Source organism: Rhyacophila brunnea, unplaced genomic scaffold (genome assembly GCF_057557595.1).
Source record: "Rhyacophila brunnea isolate RB1 unplaced genomic scaffold, BYU_Rbru_1.0 scaffold_5, whole genome shotgun sequence".
Taxonomy (NCBI): domain Eukaryota; kingdom Metazoa; phylum Arthropoda; class Insecta; order Trichoptera; family Rhyacophilidae; genus Rhyacophila; species Rhyacophila brunnea.
In genome coordinates this window covers 13787195-13807043 of record NW_028233170.1, presented here as the reverse complement: position 1 = coordinate 13807043, position 19849 = coordinate 13787195, and the positions used below count along the sequence as shown (strand labels likewise).

Sequence of the window (19849 nt, the reverse complement as noted above, 5' to 3'; positions counted from 1 at the left end):
TAAACACTATACTTACTTACCAAATCATTGTCTTTCCAACACAGTGGAGTGCAGCGTTGTAATGCTAATTGATTAATTATAATATTTTAGGTATCCCCCATCTTAAAATGTTTCAGCGAAAGATGGGTTTGAATAAATAAATTGGGTAAAGGGCTCGAAGGAACAATGGCCAAATTTTTTCACTTCATAATTGGACTGTGTAATCGCTTTTTTCGCATTTGCACAGAATTTATTGGGTATAAAAATAAGTATTTAAGTCATGGCGCCCACAAAGGGGAGGCTGGCAGGGCTCTAGCCTGGGAGCCCGGGCTCAGGAGTGGCCCAGCGTGGCGAGTCGACTAGATAAGCGAGATAAACACACATCACAAATTTTCTCTAATAGTAAAAAAGTCGCCTGCGGCACTATGTTACTACAATAATATTAATATTTTAAATTAAGTGATTATGCAATACAATTTTTAATTGTGTCGATACTCGACTACTCTAAATGCGAGAATTCTAATAGATGCATGAATAATAAAAAAGTACGCATTAATTTTACCACGTACACCATTTGGATAACGCTACTGTTGAGTGTCACACTGCCTTTACCCTTAGCGATAGGTAGGGGGGCCCGCCAAAGATCCTAGCCTGGGGGCCCACTTCAGAATATGGGGGTCATGATTTAAGTCCTCTATATTTTGTTTCCAAAGTTGAAAATAATGACAATTTTCTGTCTTCAACATTATTGTGTGGTGTAACATAATATATTAATTAGAACAATATAAAGCTCACTCTACAGGGGTAGTGTTCATTCATGAGGATTAGCTTTAAAATATTCACCCCACTTTGTATGCTTACCTAGAACTTTTAAGACTAAAATGAAAAAAATATTAATTTAATAAAACAGCATGTTTACTATGCGACATAATTTATTTGTATTTTATAAATCTTATGATAAACCTAACAGCAATGACTATTATTCCTCAACTTCCCACGGTTTCTCCGGTCTTTCACGGTCCCATGGTCTAGCAACTTTGTACTGCTCAGGTTCCTGTAATGATACTCCACCATCTTGAACATTATTAAGGAATTTTTCAACCTTGCCACCTGGAAATGGTGTAATATTACACATCATTTCAGTGATTCCAAATTGCAGACATCTCTGAGCAAAAACTGTTCCAAGGTTCATGTAAGCTGCAGAATCTTTTAATCGGTACAGTTGCTTCTTGATTGCCCATTCAGAGGTACTGGCTTCAATCACAGAGCCATTGGTGTAATGGATGACTCTGGCAGTAATGTGGCGGTTTGTTCTAACCAATTCTAACCTGAAAAAAAAAATATTTAAATCAGATGCCCCCAAAGTAAGAGCAATAATCAACACGCTCAACTCCTGAGCCGTAGGTTTTGATTGAGTCAATATAGATGGAATGGACCGAGTGAAGAGTTAATGTTTCATAAAAAAGTACATATTTAAAATATCTCCACATAGTAGATGGCTTTATGCCGTCACTTTTTATGTCGGATCTTAACAGCCTACCTCCACTCTTTCCCATGGGTGTCAATGAGAAATGGGATCAGTGTCAAGAAATTGTACATATTACAATATTTCACCGTAGCACAGTTCGCTGTGAGCTTTCTTATCGGAAAGAGATGACCGTATATTATACGGTCTCCAATTTTATTAGATTCACTAAGACATCAATTCAATCTTCATAGCCGATTTTGGCAAAATTCATGAATTCAAGAATGGAAACCTACCCTAACAAATAATCCAATATATCAGCTATTTTTAAAATTTGTTTGACGCTGACATCCTGTAAACCGACAAGATCCGTGTTTTATTTAGACATGTATTTTATCTCAGTACTGTACGACCGAAAGAGGTTGGATACAACATTTCACGGTGAAGTGTGATACTGCGAACTGCATACGTACAAATTTCCGGACACGAGCAAGAAGATCCTTTCTCATAATGAGATGCCACCGTAGCAATCGAGACCTCAACTACATGACAGCTGTGTATGATCCGCTGTTATCTCCTCCTAATAGTTTTAAATCGCATGGAGCTATGGACACTAAACCAGGATGTATCACGGTGGGTTGTGGTCTACTAGATAAGAATGTATAAAAGTATCCTCAAAATTCCTTGAACTGACTGGGTCACAAATGTTGACGCCCTTAAGGCGATACTTCAGTGAAACAGCAAATAATTTTCAACTATAGGCGTGACGAAATTTTGGACTCGCTGGCAGTCTGAGAGCGAACGTCTAGGTGTCGATACGTCAATTTGTTTCGTGATGGCGACGGGGGTATTAATTCTTAAATCGTGTAAAGATGACTAAAAACGTTATCCATTAACTTTAAAAAGAAAATATGTCAATGAATATATTATTATTGTTACTAATAAAACAATAAACAGAACATTAAATGGACGCATGTTGGATTTATATGACAAATTATATTTCGGTCGGCATGCGTCATTTGCACCCACGACCCGCAATTAGCACATCGCCTAGCCACGATCTTTTTAGACCATGCCTCAACCGAGGTATAGCCTTAAAAGAATGGTGGTAATTGTGCCGCAGATGTCGTCATGAGCTTTTATATTTTATTTTTACGAAAACAGTTTATTCCATGTAAACAGTTATAATAAATACCCTTTTCTGTCGGCGCATAGGCTTTTCGATCCAGTAATTGTTAATTGAAAATTGAAAATTTTTTAATATAGTATTTTTAATTTAATAGATTTTGATGTATCATTATCACAAACCAAGATTATATTAGGTTGGGGTAGGTTAAGTTAGGTTAGGTTTGGTTTGGTCTAAAAAGAAAGTTATAAAATCTCATGACATCACCTGCGGCACATTTAGCAGAATGGGATAGGACGTAGCGTAGAAGTTTTGCATAGTATAAAACCCAGAAAACTACAGTACCTCTGCCAGATTAGATTATAAAATTACTGAATTCCCAACATTCCCAAACATTATTCATACTCTATGATTGGTATGCAAAGTGCAACTCCAACGAACTGTTCTGGGTATCAGATCATAAAAGAAAAATCGTGCTGATGGTGGCCGACCTCCAATAGGGTATGGCATGAGAAAAAGAAGACAGTATCACATACAGTGGCGGCTGGTGATTTTTTGGATTGTAATTTTTGAGGGTGCGCTGGAAACTTACAAAATGTTATTGACATTTGGGAAATTACCTGAATATTTTATATTTTTTATAAAACATGTTGCGAGTTACTTAAATCTTTATTGGATTAGTTTTAAGAAACGATTGCATTTCTTATAGTAGATCAATACTTTAAAATTAAATTAAATACTTTAACGTAAGCCATCTTATTCTACATAAGTAAATTATCTTTAGCAATTTGTACACTGTATGAATAATGATTATTATGAAACTGCACTTTGTGAAATATTAAGATTTATTAGCTTATCACTAGAATTCATGAATTAATAATTTTCTATACCTATTATAAATAACCAACATCATTTCGTGTTTAGTCAACACACAGGATAATGAAATATTAATTTTCCAGAAATGCGGTAAGTAGCTACCAAAATTATTTTTATCTTCACAATTTGCAGTACACATAAATCAGAATATCTTACCGACATTATATTATATTTCTAACCCATTTTAAATTTAGAAAATAATGAATTCTATTGTATTTAGTTTAACAGGTATTTTACATATGAGATTGCTAAATATTATACTAATCATAATTTGAGCGTGAACAGTAAGTCGCAGCGTCTATAATAACAAACCATAATTCAAATCTGTAATTGCTCTCTACTCAGAACAATATGATGTCATTTTACCCGGTCGGCGCACGATATTCTGGAACTTACGCATGGCGTAAACGATTAGCACGGTTTAAGTTGTTTTACAATGGCTTTAGTTAATACTAAGCTTTGGGTTCATTTTAAGTAAACAAAATATATTACCGGGGTGCAAACGATTTCCGTGAAGATGACGTATATGGTGCATAGTGCCTGTATTATCGCCGATTGGCAATATGGGCATATCGGTTTATGGTTTGCATTACAATAAGTGAGCGATAATATTAAAAACCTATGAAGAAAAAATATAAGTTACGATGTTGAACGATGTTTCATAGCAATGCAAGCAGTGCAGTGCACTTGCATGATGTTAGACGAGCCGCCGCTGATCACATATGGTTCTGTTCTTTTTCCCCAACATAGTTCACATTCTAAGACTAAACATAGAGATGCCAGCAAGGTGGGCTAGGAACACATCCCATGAGGATAAAAGAGGACCTGACTGACAGAGACTGAAATGATTGGACTGCGCCGAAGGAGATCTGAAGATGCTCAGCAAAAAGAATAGGAATGTAAGCACAGCAGTGCTGGATCATCAGGGTTAAAATGATAATATTTCACATATTTAATACCAGAATAAAAAAAATATATATGTGGAAATTATACTATAATGACCATCGAGCTTGAAATCCTGCTTCGAAGTAAAGATAGATAATATAAATATGTAATAATTTCTTACTTATGCCAAAAACTTCGACCGGGTTTATCTAAAAAATATCCACCTGGTTTCAGGGCAATTCTCAGTTTCTCCAGGTTTCGTGGATTTCTGTTGGATATTATTGGTGAAACCTCATTTTGACAACTCTCTATTGATGCGCTTGAACACGTAATTTTATATACCGGGATATTACGCCGTAATAATAATTGACTCTTTAACATTGTAACTATATAATATAAACTATTATGATTACGGTGAAGATTGAAAAATTATTGAAGGTTATGAATAGACGTCAATTTTTTGTCGTTCAATGCTGCCAGTAATCAGTATTGAGTATTGGTATTTGCAGAGCAGTGTTGCCATCTTTTCAAAGTGGAATTATAGTACAGAGCCTCCAAAATTATAGTATTTGGGGAAAAGGTATAGTACGCGTTGTCATCTGTTGAAAATGTACAAGTTATTTGTATCTCGGAAAAAAATAACGGAGAATTCGAAAGACTGAGAGACCCCCTTTTATTTAGGTACCTCTTCCGACCAAAAATGATAACCGAAGAATTCAAAAAAATTTGAAGAGATTTTTTACGTTTTTTGAGCAATTTTTTTTCCAAGTTCTCCAAATTTTCTTATATTGCGAAATTATAGTACTTTGCACCAATTTATCGAACGGAAATCTCGAAATTTCAGTACTTTTTACATATTTTTTCCGATATTCAAAATTATAGTATTTTGGGCGTACTATACCTGTTTTATATTGTACATAGTACGCGGACCAAAACTATAGTACAAATACTATAACTATAGTACGATTGGCAACACTGATCAGCTGATTGTATATGTACATAATACAGAGTATGCGAATGCGACTGATAAGCATTTGATAATATTACACTTTTTTAAAAATATTAATAAACCTCATAAATATTAATAATATATTTATTCATATTATTTAAAAATAATCCATCGTGTGTTTATAAATTATTTTATCATAGGTAGGTAATAATAAATTAAGTAGGTACCTACGTATAATTATGTTTGCGCAATGAAATTATGCATTACCTGCTTTGAAAAATCACTAGGTACAAAATTATTCATTTATTTATTTTATTATGTAATCGCTCATTAAAATATTATGTTGTCTTTTCAAAGAGGAATCTAATCTTGCTTGAAAAGGGTTTTAGGATTTAGAAATAAAACTTTTGATAAAGTTTGTCTTTTTTTCTTGGCATGGATTTCTTCTTTATTCGACGTCCCTCTCATCAAGATTATGTCGTCTTCTACATTATTATTTTTAATTATCAGCTATTTTTCGGGAGATAGGATTCTAAAAATAATTCACTCAGTAGCCATTCCAATTTATAAGAACTTCGTGTCTATGGTTTGTGTTTGAATAGGTATGTGTTACAATGGCGGTAAACATGATTAATCAGCAAGGCGAGAAAACTTTTTCTCTATATGAAAACTATATTAACATGGTCACGGTGGAATGGTATGTATATTTAACATACTGAATTGAGTAACAATAAATAAAACAACTGATACCTCGAATGCAATTTCATCAATAATGTTATTTTCAATTTTCAGGAAAACCAATGTATACGATTTTTTATCGAATTTAGCATTTGAAAAAATATTTTTTATTTCTTTCATCGTGATAATACTAATTTATCTCCTCACTGAAATTGTGGACATACTAAAGATCAGAAAACCTGAAATATGCTGCAAAAAACGACAAATTTCTGATATTCTTCAAACGGACGAAAAGAAACTTTTAATGGACCTGCATAACGCGTCAGCCGTATGTATTATTTTTACATTATTTTGTGTGTGTTTGAGTAGGTATTTTAATTGTATTAATAATAGCTGGTAGCTATTCTTATTTTTATATAATCAACGTAGCATTTAAATGTTTAGAAGAAAAAAAACATTCAGTCTCGAGTTTGAGTTTTAATAAAATAAGAAAAAAATATATTTTGCATAATATGGATTTCAAATCGAATCACGATTCAAAATGTCAAACCATTTCTGTCACGCCTGTAAATGAAATAAGTTTATTTCAACCATTCAGGTTACAGATCGCGTCATAAGATAATGATATATTTACGGATTAATGTTTTTTTAACAATTTTTATCAATACGAATGTTTTAATAGTAGGCATGGGCTATAATAAAATAATACTAGTCTATGGGCTCCGAAAAGTCCGGAAAATGGTAGCCATTGTTCTGTGCATTGAAGACATGAGAAATGAGTCACTTAATAGGGACTCTTTCAGATTAGGTCAATTACGGATAGTGATTTGTTCGGACAGATTAGGTCAATTGTGTCTTTTGTGTTTCGCGTCCTTACACCCTCGTTTCTTCCTATACTGCGCTCTCACTCTCTCAGATCTAGTTCGCGGCGAACGAGTTAGTTAGTTCGCCTGGCAGCGTGTCCCTCACACCTTCGTTTCTACCTATACTGCGCCTCACTCTCGCAGATCTAGGTCGCGGCGAACGACACGTGTCGTTCGCCTGGCAGCGTGTCTCTCACACCCTCGTTTCTACCTAAACTGCGCTCTCACTCTCGCAGATCTAGATCGCCTGGCAGCATGTCTCTACCTAATCTAATGGCTCGATGACATTGAGTTACTTTACAAGCTGCTTGTTGGCGAATTTACAATCTGCTTGTAAACTCGCCCAGTGTCATCATCGAACAAGCTAACAAGCAGATTGTAAACAATCTACCGAGAAAAATTGAATGCCGGGCTACTTTATACGCTACACGCTGGCGTGTGGGCCGATATACGTCTGCGCAGTAGAGCGATAGTGGCAACCTCCCGGTAAAAAACGAACTACTCAATACGTCCTGTCAAAATAGTACCAAAAATGTCGGTTTTAACTCGCTAGCTTGTTAGCTTCTGAGCGAGTGGAAAGTTTTGTGTGTCATCATCACAATCGCACTAGATGACTCGCCCGCTTTTAAACTCGCCGACAAGCAGCTTGTAAAATAGCTCAATGTCATCGACGCATAACCTAACCCAACCTTAGTGTGTGATAATGATGCATCGAAATGTATACAAATATCAAACTAAATTAAGAATTATTATTGGATTGAAAAGCATCTCCCCCCGACAGAAAAATGTATTTAATATAATTGTCCACGTGGGATAAAGTGTTTCCGCCAAAAAAATGATAAATGGTCATGCAGTCATCTGCTGCACTATAACCAAAAATTTAAACAAACATAAAAGGTCTTATTTTGTAAAATTTGGATATTGGAACCCCTCCAAATATTATGACGCCATGCTCTTTCACAGAAATTTTGACGTCACAAAATAACAAAAAATATAAATCTGATCTGAAGACACAATATTGGGGAGGATAAATAGGTATTTTAAAAAAAAAAGTTTTTGGTTGGTGTCAAAAATGTGACGTAATATAGATAGGGGGGTAAAAGGTTATGTGACGAAATGTGACGATGGGGGGGGGATAAAAAATACCCAAAATTATGTGGATGCCCCATAGTCAAAAAACCGCTTAGACTAATGAAATTTTGGACGATTCATCTCTCACCCAATCAATTGTAGGAAAGAGCAAGGGCATGGTTAATATTAATAACAATAAAGAAAATCATTTCGGGCTTACGTGTTTCCTTTTTATGTCCATCATTGCGTATTATCATAGTATGCCAATTAAAGTTAATAGCGCCTGTTCACGTGCATGGATTTACTGGCACCAATTTAGTGTGTAAATTAAACTATCGCGATAATAACTGCTTAGACGTAATACTGCTGTCTTTCTCTTCAAGCGTAAGTGAGACGCGTTGTTGTCATTGTATGGTGCTTTTACTATTTGATAGGTTGTGAAAATTATTGGTAAGTAAATTATTCAGAAGCTACTGAACTTTTTGATCGATGCATGCAATCTTGCATCTTATACCTAATGATAATACGTGTTTACATGACGTGTATTTTCTTGTTAAGTCCGCGATAATACGTACCTACTGACAGCAGTAAATCCATAGACGTGTAAATGGGGTATAACTCAAGAACATGATGACCATTTATTGAATTAACTGCAAGGCGTGAACAAAAACGAACCATAGGTGCGAGTGAGTAAGCATTTGGCATGCTTATATCTCTGCTCTATGCGTTAGAATAAGATAGAATTTATACTGCTGAATTAAATTTTTTTGAAAACGTCGCCGGTAAATATGGATTTGACTGATTACATTCATTTAAAAACTGCGAGCAACACGTGTTGCTGAAATTTATTGTTTTTGTGTTAAATATAGAGTTAGTGGTAATTATTTTTAGTTATTTTAGTAGAACACATGGTTTGCTATGTTGTGTTTAAATTTGGTAGCCGTACTGAAAAGCAACATGCTGGCATAATGTTTCATAGTTAAGTTGATAATAATAAAATTGAGGTTCGACTGTGCGTTATACGCAAGAAACACAGCTTCATTTTTCCAAAAAATTGGCGCTCTATATATCATTACTCTGAGATTAACTGCTTCTACTAGTTAGGTGTATTTTTAAATTTTTGTGTGGCACTAGGGGCATCTTTTGACAGAGTTTTAATATGAATTCTTTTTTCAGAGGTGCTACCAGAATCCCAAGAATGTCCGCCGGTGTGTGAAAATTATATCTACGTTTCCCTCATTCATGAATCGCCCAATGCCTCCAAATGGATATACTCCATTTTTGGTAAGCTCCAAATATTACTTGACAATAATTAACAACACGCAAGTTCTGCGTTATTGTATTGTTAATGTAATTCTATAGTTCTGACAACGTGTGCCGGTAACCAAGTTGATTTCATGTTGAATAAGTAATTCTAAAATACTACATCACCGTTTTCAATATTCTGTAAAGGGATCGTATTCCCAAATGATCCATTATTACTACTCCAAGAAAAAAATGTTGTTTCTTTATGCTTATTAGTGTTTGATGGGATACAAATCTGGCAAAAATCGATGGCTCAGTTCCATAGTACAAATAAATCAAAAATTTCAAGTTTTGAGTTATGTTAGCCATTATATTCGTATATCGCTCCTCTTCAGTTCCACAAAATTACAACTCGAAAAAATTATTAGTTGCCCTCATAGGGCCAATGTTTTTATCACTTTTCTACAAGTTTAGTCATTTCAGGTGAGTCAAAACTTTGATCAGCCATTACTCAAAACTACTAATTCCTAGTTGTTGCACCATGGAACTGAGCCATCGAAATATTCAAATTACATACATTCATATGAAAATAATAACTTTTTATTTTTAAATGAGTTTTTAGTATTACAATTAATATCTTAGTTTATTTAATTAATCGTTTGTTATATTTTCAGCGCGTTTGTATGCAAAGCTGTGACGAGTTGATATGCTATATGCTCAAGAATGGTATGTGTACTCATAATAATATAATATTATCATTTCTAATAGACAGTCGAAATTCCTTTCTACTTTTTTTGGAAAGAGGATGTGCATACTGTGTTTTTTTTTATCTTCGAGATCATTAATAGGTACATGTGATTATATGGATTAAGGAGTTGACAGGAACAGTATCGTCAACTTAATGTTTTCTTGCCAGATATATTATTTTTGAATAGGCATCTAGATTACAAATACACTTTTGGTATAAAGCGTTAAAACTAGTTTTTCTCGACACGGTAAATCACTTTGTTTTAAATGAAAATAGCTTAGAATTAAATACACCAAGACCAATTATGAATAATTACAAAATCCAGTGATCAGGAGAAACCACCATCAACTCTTCTATCACCACGATATGGAGGTTCATGTGTTTCACCTGGACATTGGGGATCTTGTTGATTTGTTACACCATCCTATTCACACTGTGTTTTCTTTTAAGGAGCCGATGTCAAAATATGTACGACCCAGGGAGATACTCCACTCTACATCTGCACATTTGCCATCGTGACCAACAAGACTACGAGTTTCGATTCTCTCAGGATGCTCCTCAGATACGGTGAAATAAGTTAAATCTATTATCACACATTGCACACTTTTGTATGTAGGTACACAAAAACTTATTATGTTTTCCACAGCAGCAGTTATTTTCAGTGCTAAATAAAATAGTGCTGGATTACTGTTTCTAAGATTCACAACTACTTACCTTTCGAAAAGCAATTTTTCAATATTTCGACAGTAGTGACAACAATTCGAAGTCACTGTGGTACTAAAGATTGACTTTCACATTGCAAGACAGGGATTTTCTTATAATCCCTTCCGAATTGGACTGATTAATCTATAGATGTCGAAAACCTTCTTCTATAGAGATAGAACCTAAATGTATTTAAATTGAAGCATTAAAAAGAGACCACTGGTCCACATATGACATTAGCTACTAGTGACTTAGCATTGCAAGCTCTTTTGAAGAGAACTTCACACATCTACTATGACATCTATTTGCCAATTTGCAGGCCGTGTAAAAAGACATTCTGTCACAATGAGTAGATAACCAGCTATAAACATACCATGTAAGCGTGAAGTTTGATAGTTTTGACAGCCCGTTTATTACTAGATAGCCATTCACCCGTTTACACGTGCATGGATTTACTGCTGGCAGTACGTATTATTGCGAACATAACAAGAACATGCAAGTGTAAACACGTATAATTGTGCACGTTGCCAGACTGCATGCATGGATCAAGAGTGTTTAGCGGCTTCTGAATTTTCACGTGATAGTTGCACCTTGCACGATATCCGCACACGCAGATTAAAAATATAGTGGCCAACCAACAAAGCGCAGATCATTTTGACGTTTATCAATTTTTACAACTTGTCCAAACCTGTCAAATAGCCATTACACAATGACAACAAACACGTTGATACCAGATGGAAGTCTCCCACAGGAGACCACCTCAAAGGACGGACCGAACCATCAACTTTCCCATAAAACCACAGCCTACGTCCACTCTTCGCGGCTCTTGCAACCCCCGGCCGAGCGGAGCCTACTGAACCTACTACCTCCACTGAAAATCCCAAAATTCAAATTCGTCCACCCTCCCGCCAAAACAGACGCAGTCTACCGATAACTCTCTTGCCTCGGACCCCAAGCATAACCATCTTCAGCCTTCAGCCGAGAAAAGTAGCCTTCAACAGTGAAGCCAATAGCCAGCAAAAACCGCGTCTACAACCGCCAACGACAGTACCCTGTACCTAACTGCGACAATATAATAAACACCAGCCTCTACAGCATACATCCGCGTTTCTCTCATTCCACCCCGCTTCTGGCCTGCTAGTGATACGGCCTTCACCATTCTCCTCGACGGAGAAAGGCCGGTATCAACGTTCACTAACTCTTGAAAAATGAGAATGGCGAGACAGTTGGCACTTTTGTCTGTAAACAGTTATTGTTGCGGTAGTTCGATTTTGTTGCCAGTAAATCCATAAACATGTACAGGCATTATAACATTGTGTAAATACATTTTTCATTATTGATAACAATTTTTGAATATTAAGTGACCTGTCAAATAACTTGTTATTACCTACATAATCATAACACATTACTGAACTAATTAGAGTTTTTTTTGTATAATTTCAGGGTGCCCTATAAATCAAGGAAAGAGCAACGGATTAACTGCACTGCATGTGGCGGCTCGCCATGGTCATGATACCCTCGTCCGCTGGCTACTACTCAACGGCGCCCACCCCAATCCCCCCAATTGCAAATTTTCCCCACACGATGTCGCATTGAAATACGGTACCTACCTATTTATAATTTCATTATTACATATTTTGTGTACTTACATATCAACATTTGCTATGTGTGTCAATGGCGAAGATTGCTTACGAAGCAATTGAGACTATTAATTTTAAAGTTGGTAAACTCCATTTTTACTCCATTTAATAATTTCTTGATTCTGACTTTGTAAATACTTTTCCATAAATTTAATAAAATATCAAATCTGACTCTGTTTGGTATTTAAATAGAATTAAGCCGAAGGTTTATTGAGCTGCCATTTTTTATATTACATAACTAACTTTAAACATAATTATTTACTAATTTTAATGAGGATAAGTGGGTCTATTCTGTACTTATGGACCGCTAAAGTGATAAATGTTATCAAACTAAGGGTAGGTTTGTATCAAAGTATTGGCACTTATTGTAACAATTACAATAAGTTGATTGTAATTGTTACAATAAGTGCTAATACTTTGATACAAACCTACCCTAAGTTCAGTGACGTTCCGTGGGGGTAGGCAGATTGAGCGTCGCTTGGGGGTGGCAAATCGAGGAGAATCATTTGGTATATGTAGAAATAACTACGTAAGCTCAGTACCTACTTAATAACGAAGATACCTTTCCTTTTAAAAAATCAGCTCACTGGTTGGAAACAAAATGTATTAATTAATATAAAAGGTTTAACAGTACTGTACTTTTTTTGTCGAGTTCGCAATGTCTAGTTTACTTTCGTTGCCCTTCGATGTCCTTGGTGACCAGAAACAACACGAGCATGGATGATGAAAAATATTGTATAAAAAATAGGGCATTTTGTCAAGGGACATCACTGCCTAAGTTTGATAATATCTATCACTTTATCATTTTAGCGGTCAATAGGTATGGAATATACCCAAAATGTCATTATGTTTGCAAAAAGAAAGTTATAAATGTGTTTGACGGTTATCTCAAAATGGCAGAATATGTAGGTTATCGACTTCGGCTAATGGCCTCAATTATTTTTTAGCGCTAACCTTATGAAATATCTTGAAAAAACCAATATTGTAAATATTATTTCACCAAAAAGGTGGGTTTCTCGCCCTGTTTTTCACTGTTGTGATTTTAAATAAAATTAGACACGTTTTAGCATATTGTCCCTGACAAAAAATGGTACTAAAAATGATCACTGCATCTAGCAACTTCCTATACATTGAGCAAACTAAGGGTTTCTCCTCCATTAGACATTGTACTTTTGTGTTTTTTGTGACTTACGTTCTTACATTCTCGAATTGAATGGGGCCACTCCTGGGTCACTACTAGATCCGCTAGTGGCTTACCTTACCCCTTTGTCACTGATGTGCGCCCACGGGAGAGACATAAAACAGTCTAATGTATTAAATTACCCCATAGTAATCAGGGTTGCATTTATTATGTCCCTAATCTAATTTATTTGATGATCACAGGACACATAAAGACTGCCGAGCTACTACAAATTAATGTTGGCCAAGGTGAAGGAAGAATTGTAAACAATAATGTCATCGATGACTGACTAGAAGAATGTATCCTACTTTGACTTTATACTGTGATTTCATAACGATGCTAAAAAAATTATATTCATATTCTAATTCAGTTTTAATACAATTATATATATATGTATTGACGGATTAGTGCTCAGATATAGTAAAATTTATCCAGTTTTTACATAAATTGAGTTATTATTCTCAAAATGTTCGTCATATATTCAATATTTCAGAAGGCATTGTTTCATTAAAATACGTAATAATAATATATTCCTTTAGACTTAGGGTTTGTTTAGTGCTAAGACTTAGTGCTAATCATTAGTTCTAAGCCCTTATGCATAGTCCAGTTCAACATATGTTTGCCCGTAAACAAATAAACATTTTATAAAACCTGTTTCCAATTATTAGTATAAAAACATTTAAAATGTGATAGTGTAGTTTTTTGTATTCCACAGCATTTGGAAAATATATACAAATTTACTGACAAACAGGCAAGTACGGCCATATTTGGTAAAAAAGGTTTCATGAGTGGTCTTGTGGTATGTTGTTTTGATTAAATCGTGCAAATTGTACGATACAGATTGCCCAAACTGTATTTAATTTGATTGCAATGTTTGCAAATGTGGAAGTGAGTTGAATTTCAAACAAATTTAATGTATGTGCACGTGTATTTGTGGGGCGGCAAAAGTTTACAAACCATTGTATAATTGGACTGGACTAGGCTTAAATTTTCAATAATTTGAATCATTCAAATTCAATTCAAAACATACAACATCTGCGCATTAACCTGTTGTTATATACTAATACCATACATCAGAGGTACGCCATCAGTAAAATTATAGTAATTGATTCCTGGTAGTTAGTTATATTTAATTTTATTTAAATACAGAAGCGGCCCTCGTAGTTGAGTTCGTAAGTCACAGGCCTTTCATCCACTTAATTCATTCAATTCTCGGTGAGGTCACAATGTATTTATGTGATTTTCTCAAAGCCTAGTTGTTTTCGAATGTTTCTTCTATTCTAAATAACTATTGTTTTACTACACCAATGTCATTGGACTTCATGGCATGTTGTAGTGTTAAAAAAAGAGAAGAAAAAAGAACAACCACACACAAACACAATGTAATGGTATCTCATATATTTTCATATTGGCGTATCTCTAAGTTACTTTTCTCCTACTATATTAATTACCTAATTCTTTTTAGATAAGGATACTTTTAATGTATATGTTTCTTGTATGGACGTAATGTTATATATATTATGACAGGCAGAGTATTTAAAAATAAAACTAGGTTTATGATTTCTATTTAAATAATAATTTAATTTTGATTGAAATAGATGTACTAAACCTAATTTAAAAAATTCATTATTTTATACTTAATGAAAATTTATATTAATAATAAGTACATCTCGTAATAAAAATATTTCAATATAATTAATTATTCCACTACCTATGAATATAAAAAAATATTATTTACAACTTATATTATTATTGACAAAACATTAACAATACAATTTTACCATAAATTATTTTATGTTACTTATAATTTTAATAAAATATTATTTTAGGTCAAAAGCACACTAGACGTGCCACCTATGCCATGCGCGTTGCTTCTAGTGTGCTTTGGCCCTTAGAGGTATAAAATATGTATAAAATTCAACATATTATTAGTATTTTGTTATCCTGAACACATTGTTGTACATTTATTTATATTGTCTTTGCTCCAATTATTGCAAGCCTACTAACAAAATACATACAATATTTTTTTTCAATAGTTTCAGTGGACCAAATGAAAGAGTTCTGATATAATTTGACTAAAGACCGCAAGATGTTATTTGCAAAAATTTCAATTGCTGTAAAAGACATATTATTTTGAAATATTTGGCACATTTTTTCCGGATAACTTCCCGCTATATAAAATAAAAATATTCTAAACTATCAATCAATAAATATTTCTTGCTCCAGCATTATTATTTACAACTTCTTGTAAGGCGATTGAAATTTTTACAGTTATGTAATTAGTGTAATATATATTTAAAAATGAACAAAAATTTTATTATAAGACACCACAATGTATTATCAGTACATTAAATTGAAAACTAATAAATATTATAAAATATCAACATCTGAAGATTTTTTATTTAACATTATAATGAGGTAGGCACCTGGAGATTAAACGGAGTACACTACATCCGATTAAAAAATGAATTAGAAGCAATTTTCACACCACTTAGTTATTTATGTGTAAAACAAGATTTAAACATGTAACTGGTTTGCATAAAAAGTTATAACCATATTATTTACAATATTGTGGAGTATAATCCTATAGACATAGTGTATAAAATGGCGTTATTTTAACAGCAACTGTATGTTATTTGAATGTTTTGGCGTGACTTGTCCCCCTTTAAACACGAAAAACATTAATAACCACAAAGAAATTTAAATATTTTTCTTACAAAGGAGACGTCATTTAAAAAGTTATGTAGAATTATTGACAATAATTGCATATTTGAAACTTTGAATTCGAATTACACATCGTGGTCACCGGCGTAATTGTATTCGTTCAATCCTCATCCCCTCTACTAAAACTAAATGCATCATCATTTGATAACTTTACTGGGATCACACTTTGCTAGGCATTCTAATCAATTCATGTTAATACTTGATTATCGACTTATTGAAAAATTAAATCAACATATAATTTTAAATACTAGACGTTACTACGTGATACCATTAAAAATCACTGGTTTAGCATACCAAAATACTTATTCATATAGATACTCAAGACTGACTTATATTTAGGCCGTGGCACATTGCGAATAACAGTGGTAGTGTTAGCTATTTTGCTAGCTAGGATTTTCGATTGCATATTTCGTTCAAATCATTACCATTTATTTCAGTATGCAACATTCACCATTTTATACAAACAGTTTACCGTATTGCATTCAAAGTATGAGCAATATTTAGCACTACGATCAATGTTTACAGTTTTGTATCACGGCCTGACTATTATAGTGGGCCTTGATAGATACTATGCTCGTAATAATAATGCTTTCAAATGTTTAATTTTTTCACATCTGAATATAATAAAACTATGTTAACTTTATACAAAATTTACAATTTTTGAAAAACCTTTAACCTACCTATGACTTGTGCAAAATCAATATTTGCGTATTCCGAAAAATAGCAAAGCTACCAACTTTATGATTGAATCAAGGTAATAAATTACTTCAAAAATGGGGCTTCTTCTGATTGCGCCATCTAGCGGAGGTCGGCCATCATCGCGATATTAGCTTTGTCATCTGCTAGTTGGGGAATGCAGTACTTTTGTCCTGTTATAATGTGGCCGAGGCATTGTAGTTTTCCGGTTTTGATACTATGTAGAATCTCTCGGTCTTTTCCCATTCGATTGAGTACTAACATTTGTCACCTGGTCAGTCCGAGGAATTTTGAGGATGCGTCTATACAGCCACATCTTGAAAGCTTCAACTGTCCGTGACATCTCTTGGTTTGGCGAACATAACAATGCATCAGTCTCAGACCCAGGTTAAGGTCTCGATTGCTAAGGAGGCATCTCATTTGAGAAAGGCACTCATTGCGATCTCAATTCTAGTTATTATGTCCTGAGACTGGTCCCATTTCTCATTGACCCATGTAGGTACCTAAATATCATTCATAATAAGGTTTTTCGAAAATGTAAAGATGGGGCTAAAAGTGTTTTAATTATGACGTCTTTTTACACTTGTGAATTACTATAAAATAAATATTTTTTTAAAAATAATAGCGCCTGTACATGTGCATAGATTTACTGGCAGCAATAGTGTGTATTTTAAGCTATCGTGACAATAACACGTAAAAGTGCTGACTGTCTCTCCAATCTCATTCTTCAAGAGTGAGCGAGACACGATATTGTCATTTTATAGTACTATTTGACAGGTATTGAAAATCGGTTAATGTCAAAATTCGTTCGTAGTTCGCTTTTTTGCCGGCAGGTTCGCCACTATCGTTCTACTGCGCAGGCGCAGATCGAATAATTCTCAACTGTCGCATGAAAATTCAGAAGCTTCTGAACGTTTTTGATTCATGCATGCAATCTTGCAACTGCAGGATAATACATGTTGATACACCCCTGTTACAGGCGGGCTTCTCCCGGTGTAAAATAATCATTTAGTAGCTTAAGTCGAAACGTAACCCTGACCTCTAGAAACGGCTTCATAAAACATCTAATCTGATTCCTTGCTCAACCACGTAAGTATTTTTTTTTTAATTTAAAAAGTAAAAATGATGATGGATGAAAGAGATAATTTTAAGTCTAAATATAAGGATTCAAAAATAATAAATTTTGCCGCGCATTGTGCATGAAATCCTCGCGCGCCGGCGCCAGGGTCAGGCTCGTGATTCGCCGAATCAAAGATCACGCGATAAAATTTGGCCAATCACGAGAGTCCTTTTTTTGCTGGATGGCGTCGGTACGAGGAATTTAAAAATAAAGAAAAAAGGATGTTAGTAAGCGTCCCCTTTCCGATAGGTACGGACCTGACGACTACCACTGTAAAAATCCCAAATATAATTTGTAAAACTAAAAATGTAAAATATAAACAATATCACGTTACGAGCACGAAGGACTGTGTTTTATTTACACTCCAACCGTTTGAATTTCTTTTTTTGTGAATCCGGGGTTCGATGGACACCTGAGCTAGCCGCTGGAACCCCGGGGATCTCAATGGCGCCCTTGGCAACGTGAAGCTCGAAGAATCGCATGGATTCTTCCGAACCCGCGAAATAAAATTTACGCCCGCGAACGCTAAATAAAAGTTTACGATCCAGGAGCCGGAACAACCAAGAAATGGTTAACTAAAAAGCGGACTCCGACGTAACCCTTATCGAAGAAGAAGTGCTGTCTCCAACATCAAACCGGGAGGGCCCTCTGGTGTTCGAAGACAGTCCACATACGGAGCTGACCGCGCCTAGCGTCGTGCTGGAGACCGTAGCACCGGCGCGTCTCCAGTACGACGAATGGCTGCACAAATCCCACCTATGGAGACCAGACACATCATCAACGGTATCCAGCGAGGAGGGCTCGTAGAGGCCACGGCCCACTCACGACGAAAAACGGCGAGCAAAATGCCGATTTTCCTAGGGTATCACTAACATGTCGTGTACCCTAGTCGACCACGGGATGTTCGGTGAGGAGAGAAAAAGGAAACGCGAGGCTAGGGAGCCTCACAAGAGGGCTGAGAAGGCGCGCAAGCTGAGATGAATCGAAGAAGCTGTACGGGCGCAGGCTCGACCACGAGGAGATGAAGCAGGACCAGTCGCCAACCCTCTAGTCAAGGGTGAACGCCGAGTTGCTGTTGGAAGTTTCAGTGTAAACAGTGTAGTTAAAAGTGAAGATAATAATCGTAAATATCCGGAAATTCTTCTAATTACGGATAAAAAGTTAATTAAGGACCCACTTTCTGAGCCCTATAATCTTAAGTTCGTTAGTAAGAAAAATGTAGGTACATTCTAGTTTTAAAAATAACGCTCCGCAAAGTGACGCCAATTCTTTCCGTTCAAATAAAGTAAATATGAATGAATTCGAAAACATTAACATTGAAAATCGCAAACAATTTTATAAACGGGAAAGACGATATTCTTCAGTAGCGCGAAACCTGTTTCAAAGTTACGCCGTGTTAATAATTTGAATCCAAAGAGAAACGAGGAAAATAGTACACTACCGTCCCTATTATTTCTTTACAAATTACCAATCGTAAATTTAACACAGCGAAAACGGAACGGGAATAATAAGGCATCACTCGACGAAAGTTGTTATGTTAAATTTTAATAATAAGTTAAAATTAGGTATAAGAGGATGAAAGTAGAGATTGTATGCTTGTGATAAAAAAAAAAAAAAAATGAGTCAATAAGCCGTAAATTTCTCAACGGGGTTTCAATAATGAAAAAAATAAAAATAATAATAATAATAAAACGTGAGAGGCACCGCAAATCGACGCGGCGCGCCTTTGGAATAGGATGTCGGGCGCGTAAAACGAAACAACAATTTTTTTTTTAAATAAAACGGGTTTCACTAAAAATAAAGTTAATTACACAGTTTTAAGTTTACTGATTCAGTAAATAAATATAATGAGAGGGTGGAATATTTCAATTTTTAATATCAATGTTATTTATACAGTCAATA

At 34.9% G+C, this 19849-nt stretch overlaps 2 protein-coding genes across 2 annotated transcripts; one reads left to right on the top strand and one right to left on the bottom strand.

Annotated features, from left to right (window-relative positions):
• Positions 1-893: 893 nt before the first annotated feature.
• On the bottom strand, positions 894-4812 carry mRpL18 (mitochondrial ribosomal protein L18). Its single transcript, XM_085955346.1, has 2 exons — positions 4513-4812; positions 894-1307 (listed from the first exon to the last, which is right to left on the bottom strand). The coding sequence occupies exons 1-2, from the start codon at positions 4710-4712 to the stop codon at positions 959-961; spliced, it is 549 nt and encodes a 182-aa protein (XP_085811472.1). The 5' UTR covers positions 4713-4812; the 3' UTR covers positions 894-958.
• A 1082-nt stretch (positions 4813-5894) lies between these two features.
• Positions 5895-13696, top strand: LOC147066066 (uncharacterized). Its single transcript, XM_085955717.1, has 5 exons — positions 5895-5900; positions 9812-9863; positions 10336-10452; positions 12031-12189; positions 13611-13696. Exons 1-5 carry the CDS (start codon positions 5895-5897, stop codon positions 13694-13696), a joined length of 420 nt encoding a protein of 139 aa, XP_085811843.1.
• Positions 13697-19849: the final 6153 nt, after the last annotated feature.

Coding starts and splice junctions, on each gene's coding strand:
- mRpL18 (XM_085955346.1), bottom strand. CDS start 4,712: ATGTTAAAGAGTCAATTATTATTACGGCGTAATATCCCGGTATATAAA. Junction 1,308..4,512: donor GGTCGAAGTTTTTGGCATAA/GTAAGAAATTAT, acceptor TTTTTTTTTCAG/GTTAGAATTGGTTAGAACAA.
- LOC147066066 (XM_085955717.1), top strand. Junction 9,864..10,335: donor ATGCTATATGCTCAAGAATG/GTATGTGTACTC, acceptor TTTTCTTTTAAG/GAGCCGATGTCAAAATATGT. Junction 10,453..12,030: donor CAGGATGCTCCTCAGATACG/GTGAAATAAGTT, acceptor GTATAATTTCAG/GGTGCCCTATAAATCAAGGA.